This window comes from Grammomys surdaster, unplaced genomic scaffold (assembly GCF_004785775.1).
Source record: "Grammomys surdaster isolate TR1022 unplaced genomic scaffold, NIH_TR_1.0 136, whole genome shotgun sequence".
Classification (NCBI taxonomy): Eukaryota; Metazoa; Chordata; class Mammalia; order Rodentia; family Muridae; genus Grammomys; species Grammomys surdaster.
The window spans coordinates 11,526,584-11,533,421 of NW_021604594.1; the positions used below are offsets into that span (position 1 = coordinate 11,526,584).

The 6,838-nt window shown below is 32.4% G+C and overlaps 1 protein-coding gene across 1 annotated transcript in view; it reads left to right on the plus strand.

The window, feature by feature from the left end:
- Positions 1-5,133, plus strand: part of Sp3 (Sp3 transcription factor) — a 43,853-nt gene extending 38,720 nt beyond the window's left edge. The window contains exons 6-7 of the mRNA XM_028763036.1: positions 1,030-1,226; positions 3,414-5,133. Coding sequence (XP_028618869.1) covers positions 1,030-1,226; positions 3,414-3,730 — 514 coding nt within the window. The 3' untranslated portion in view covers positions 3,731-5,133. The remainder of the gene's footprint in view (positions 1-1,029; positions 1,227-3,413) is intronic.
- The last annotated feature ends 1,705 nt before the right edge of the window (positions 5,134-6,838 follow it).

Sequence of the window (6,838 nt, forward strand, 5' to 3'; positions counted from 1 at the left end):
ACACTTAGACTGAGTTGAGGGAGGAGGGGAGTTGGGGGAGGGGTTAAAGGTGCCTTTTTTTTCTTCTTTTTGTTTAAATCTTAGAGAAACACTGTACAGTTTGTATGGTGTAGTTTTGATAATTATGTCCAAAAAGTCATGCTTTAAAAAGGATAATTTAGTAACAATCTAATTTTTGTTTTCAAGAAATATTTTTGAAGTATTTAATGCTATTGAAATACAGTTTCTGGATTCAAAAAAAGTTTCTTCTTGCTTAGACTAAGATGCCTCTGTTCACTCATCTAAGAACATCTCCCAAACTGTCCTTTGTATCAAATACTTAAGTATAATGTAAAATTTTGCACTGTGGAGAAAATGATATTTTGTTATATCTCTTGTGAATAATTTTGGGTGTCTATGGTTTCTGGGGGAAGATTTTAACAGTAAAGATAATTTTGATTTGTATTTGTTGTGTGGGATACTAGGAAAGTTAACTTAGCTTTAGCTAATTTTTAAAATGTGCATCTCCAAATCAGTGTATGTCAGGGTGTGACTGTTCAAGTACTTATATGTTCTTAAGTCATGTTAATTTAAAACCTGCTTAAGCTGTCTATCTACCTTCTAATTGTACCTGTGATGAGTTTTTGTACATTATTCTTTGGATAATAAATTATAAAAATGATATCTGACATCATGACTTTGAATAAAACTAGTTTCCTATACTATTAATTGAATTGGTTCTGTGCATAGTATTTGCGAACGATTCTGATGGGATAGTCAATAGCTTTATTGTGCATTCTTTGTATATGAAGTGTCATTTTAGTTATATTATTATTGAATATAGCAATATCAGACAATCAATTCTGGGATAAAATTTATACATTAAATTTGTACATTTAAAAACCATTAATTTTCACTTAAATAGACTTAATGGTTTTGGTTTCTGATATGTAGGTGATAATATTTCCTGTTTGAAATTCAAGAAGCTATATGACATAAATAGTTTTAAATATTTTGATATAAATGTATATTATTCTGTGTGTTTTTTAGAGGTACCAATCTTGGGAAAAAGAAGCAACACATTTGTCATATACCAGGATGTGGTAAAGTCTATGGGAAAACTTCACATCTGAGAGCACATCTGCGTTGGCATTCTGGGGAGCGCCCTTTTATTTGTAACTGGATGTTCTGTGGTAAAAGATTTACACGGAGTGATGAATTACAGAGGCACAGAAGAACACATACAGGTTACTAATATTTTTGTGTTTTCTCCTCTTTGCAAAGACTCCTCCTTTCTTTGTTACAGATTGAACTCGTGTGTATACTAGGAACACTGAGTTGTATCCCTAGTCTCCAGTAGTTTTATTAGACAAAATGAAGTATAGGCTGTATTGTACTTCATACTAAACAGACTATAAAGGGTTTTTTTTTTTTTTAGCATACCCTACTTGATCAGATCTTTAAAATGAGATTACTTATATCAAAAATTCACTCTCAGTAAATTTTAAAGAACAAACCAGTATAGATTTTCTTGTGAAATAGTTTTTTAGTTTATGTAGACTTGGTTTAGCTTTGATTGACTGTTAAATATCTTAAAACATACTTGTACTGTCAGTTAACAAATTTCACATTATTTGCTGTTATCTCTTATTATTATGCTAGCAAATAGAATCTTATGCTAAATTCTGACATTTCATCTTTTCTGCTGTGTATGTGAAGTGAATAAAAAGGCATTTCATTGAGACTCGTCACATTTTCCTTTTTTTTTTTATACACAGTATCACATGGTGTTTGAGATGGGTACAGGACTGACTCAAACTGAAGTCTAACATACAATGAGTTTCTTTTGCTAATATTAAATGATCAGAGTGTCTACCAGTCTATATGCAGTGTTGAAGAATTGAGAATTGACACTGAGGAAGGGCTTTAGAAAGAGCATGGCCAAGGGAATAACATGGATTTTGAAGTCTGATCCATTTAGACTCCTTTCAGTTTTCTATTAGGTTAAGCAAATAAATTGTCTCTACTTCACAACTATTAATTGCCTTTAAACATCATACAAGATGACCTTGGAGTATGAGGTCATATGTACATCCTCTGCTTGTTTTAGTTGTTTCTTGTTGTTAGAAAGATAGAAGATGAAGATTAACTAACAAGAATATTCCAGTAGCAAGACTTTCTGTTATATTTGTGCTGAATATGCTCAAATGCATGAGAGAAAGTTCTAGTAACATTGAACAATTGGAGTGTAGACCCTAAAATGTCTTCCAACAGAATTTTCCCCAATGGCATTTCCTTAGTAGGTTGTGAAAAAAAAAAAAGATGTATATGGAGAAAGAAAGTCTGATCAAATAAGTGAGTTATTTTATCACCTAATTAAGTATAGATTAAAGAGAGCTTGAACCTATAAGATAGAGCCTCTTAAAACTTTGATATTGAGTGCTCAGTAAACACAGTGGCTTAGGTTAGGGTGTAACATTTCCTGATAGTGTTTGGTGGGACATCTCTTCTGATTGATGTTTCAAGAGAGACTTTAGGAAATACTTTTTTAGAAAAATGGTGGTTCATTGCTGAAAGTGAGTAGTGGTGAAATAGGAAAGACAGGCATTTTTACATGATCCTTACTTGTTAAGTAAGTGGGACTAAGACGTAGAAATCAGTATGAGTTAGGTAGGAGAAATTTGAACAGTTCAGTTACCTGCAAGTCACCCTTTCACATAAGCAATCTGAAGAGAAAAGAAAATGCTTATTTAGACTTATAGCTACCTTATAGCTTAGGGGGAATCTACTAGGTTGGCTGTTTGCCTTTTCTTCTATGAATAATCTACCATAGTAGGTCTTGAACATAATTAAGGTTCAGTGTCTTGTGTGTTTTTGTTTTTGAGGATTTATTTAAGCTGGAAAATAAGCTAGGGTTGACATGTGTTAACATGAATATTGTAATAAACAATAGACTTTGCTATGTTAGTTTGCCCTTGATGTTCTGCTGAAATAGGTCAGCTAGCTATCTCCATTATTTTTGAATTTAATCTCATTGAATACTTGGTCTGTCTTTGCTTTAATCTGCAACTATTCTGATTTTTATTTGAATTGATAATTATTGAAGGTTTAATATGAAATATTAATGTCTTTTAAAAGGATACAGTTTGGATTTTAAAGAAGTGGCACAGATGGTAGTTTTACCAAATATTTAATAGGGTTCAGTTCAGATTCTTAGCATGAAGTATTAAAATTAAATTGTCCACCATACAGTCTGTTTTCATCAAACCATAAAAACGATAAAATATTTTGAGTTATTTCTACAAGGGAAATTTTACAGGTGCAGCTCATGAAACCAGTACAGTTTTAATAGACCTTTTGTTTTAGCAGAGACTACATTAAATCTGTAAAAGTGTAATTTTAAAACTAAGCAATTTAATTGCTTTCCTTTACAGGTGAGAAGAAGTTTGTTTGTCCAGAATGTTCAAAACGCTTTATGAGAAGTGACCACCTTGCCAAACATATTAAAACACATCAAAATAAAAAAGTCATTCACTCTAGCAGTACAGTGCTAGCGTCTGTGGAAGCTGGGAGAGATGATACCTTGATTACTGCAGGAGGAACAACACTTATCCTTGCAAATATTCAACAGGGGTCTGTGTCAGGGATAGGAACTGTCAATACTTCTGCCACCAGCAATCAAGACATCCTTACCAACACTGAAATACCTTTACAGCTTGTCACAGTTTCTGGAAATGAGACAATGGAGTAAATATTACACAAATACTTATTCATTGTGGTTATTTTTATACAGTAGTGAGAAGAATATTGTTCCTAAGTTCTTAGATATCTTTTTATTGATGTGCAAAAATTTTTGGATTGACAGTAACTTGGTTATACATGACACTGAAATGCCTTACTTTGTATGATATTCCATAGTATATTAAAAATGGTAAAATTTGCATGGGTTTTGTAGGTACTTTTGGAATCTAGAAGAAATGAAATTTTACCAAGTTATATAAAGAGAAAATTGAATTTAACAATGCGAATGGTAGTCTAACCAAATGCATCAATCCTGTGTGGTTTAGTGTAAAAATGAGAAACTGTTGGTATTTATCTATTGTAAGATAAAAAAGTTGGTGGGTGAAAGAAATCATGTTATAAATTTTTGTAATTTTCTTGATGACTGGAATTTTTATTATGCATAACTGACAAATCAAGTTTCCAAGCAAATGTTACATAGTGTAGGCTTTACTTAGCTTATCAATTTGTCATTTTGAAGCTAATTATTTTAATTAGGTTAACTGTACAATATTTTAAGCATTACTCTTGTAAGATTTTGAAAACTACATTTTAACATGGACCTTTAGGGGATAGTCACCTTTTAAATCCTGTTGAAAAGCCATGTTTAAGATTTAATTTGCCAAAATAATGTCTTGTTAATATTCTTTCAATAATGAAGTTGGGCAATATAACTGATGTTTTTAAAAAGTTTAAAATGTGTAGGTTGAAGCATTTGGGTGGTAAAATGTTCTAGTGAATTACCCCTTTTCCTGAAGTTTGGAGGACCAAAAAATAATAATAAGGTGTATTGCGTCTTAGCAGAGATTTTTTTTTTTTTAATCCAATCTTGTTTCCAAAAAATATGTCTGCCAGGGCCTTAAAAGCCATCGTTGTAAATTACCAATAAAGTATAACATATGCAAACATAACAAAATCACTTCCACAGTGACGATACTCCAACCATATGGATATTAGTCATAGAAACTAGAAGCTTTATGATATTTTTTTAAGTTTTTTTAATCTAGGTAGTCTGCACTTAAATATCAACCATTTTCCTTTTTTTGCTTCTTCCCTTAAAATTTATATGTATCCAAGACATTTAATTGAGAAATGTATGTTTTTTATTATGCTGTATTTTCTTTTTATTTTTTAATTATTGTTTATATTTTCAATTAAAAATGTACAAAATAAAATTACATTGCTGGTCTTGTAAGAGCTCTACAATTTTCCTAAATGTACCTATAACTACAGCAGTTCATCATTTCAAGAAGTTTGATTCTGTTCATTTGTTATCTTTAAGACCACCTCAGATTTAAAGGCTACCTTATTGTACGTTTAAAGTGTATTATAACAGTGTGGTAGTTAATAAAACACTATTTTTTTTTCTTTTGAGTTTGTTGTAGTCCGATGCATTTAAAATACTGCAATGGTATGGATAAGACAGTCTGGCTTATTTTTCTTTAGACTTTTATTTTTAGATTCTTGATTTCAGATGCTGGGATTTTAAATAAATATATTTACTTAAAAAGAGGTGTATCGAGGTGCTGGCAATTAATTTTTCACTTAAAATGAATTTATTAAATATAACTTGAAACTTAAAAATCTGACTTGAAAAAGTCTTTTTTAGCTTACATTGATTTGTACCAATTTTATCAACACTATTTTGCAAACTACTCTTTTGCTTCCCTTTTGAAAGCACTGCAAAGTGTTTTGATTTATGAGAGTTCTGAATCTACATAAGTACTTCTGAAAATGATAATATAGACAAGCTGTGGTACTCATGGCATGTGGAAGCTATTCAGAAGGTTGTTTTGAATATGTGTGAGTCTGAAATGGTTAGAGGAAGGGGAGTAGGAAGGGGAAAGGCAGAATATTTCTTTGCATGTGCATACAAGTGTGAGATTTGCATGTCTGTTATCCAGGCCCAACTTGACACTCAGTTGTAATTTAACAGTGCATAGGTCAACTCTAGGCACACGCAGTAATCATGGGTAATTTTTCTAAATGAAGCTTAAATTTAGAATGTGAAAAGGGAACTGTTTAAAATAGTTTTCTATTAAGATTATAAATAGAGGTTGCTTACTCGAACCAAATAGAAGATAGGTTGTATGAGGTGGTAGTGGGACGGAAGTATAGGCAGGTTAGCTTCAGGAGTGGTTGGTTGGTTTGTTTGTTTTTGTTTTGTTTTATTTGAGAAGGTTCTTGCTAGGACTTAGGGCTCCTCAGTTAGGTTAGGCTGGCCGGCCAACTAGCCTCAGGGATCCTCCCCTCCTGTGTGGTTGGGAGGATTCCTATCCTGGGCCACCACACCTCACTTTTTATGTGGATTTTGGAGACTCAGACTTGAGTCCTCTCATGTTTATGTGGTAAGGTAAGCACTTTGCTGACTTACTCCCAGTGCCAAGATGTGTTTGGGTTTTTTTTTTTTTAAAAGATTTTATTTATTTTATGTATATAAGTACACTGTAGCTGTCTTCAGACACACCAGAAGAGGGCATCAGAACCCATTACAGATGATTGTGAGCCACCATGTGGTTGCTGGGATTTGAACTCAGGATCTTTGGAAGAGCAGTCAATGTTCTTAACCTCTGAGCCTTCTCTCTAGCCCCAAGATGTTTTTAGGTCATTGAAAATTGACAGTAAGTTTCAAAATATTTTGATACATGAATTCCCAAGCATATTTTAAAGACTAAATGCATTGAATTGATGGCCTTGAAAAGTGTGTTTGTGGACTTTAGAGCTTTGGCTTAACAGGTGAAAATATTTACCTTCTGGTATAATGATTGTAAGTACTTCTGCTTTTACATTGTTTGAATGTTGGACCAGGGCTTCCTCAGTTAGACTGGCTGGCCTAACCTAATTTTAGAAAAAGTATTTGAAGAGTTGATCTGAAGCCAGGTTTTTAGTTGTAAAATGTATATTAGTGGACAAGACTGTTTTCCAATGTACATTCTTCAATAGTTTTGTCATTTTTTATAAATGGCTAGAATTTACATTTTATTTATATACAAGTGCAATTAACCTGAGGTGCGTGTCTAGTGTGCCTTAAGGACACCACTTAATGCTTTAAAAGGTTTGCATATTACAACGTTTACTA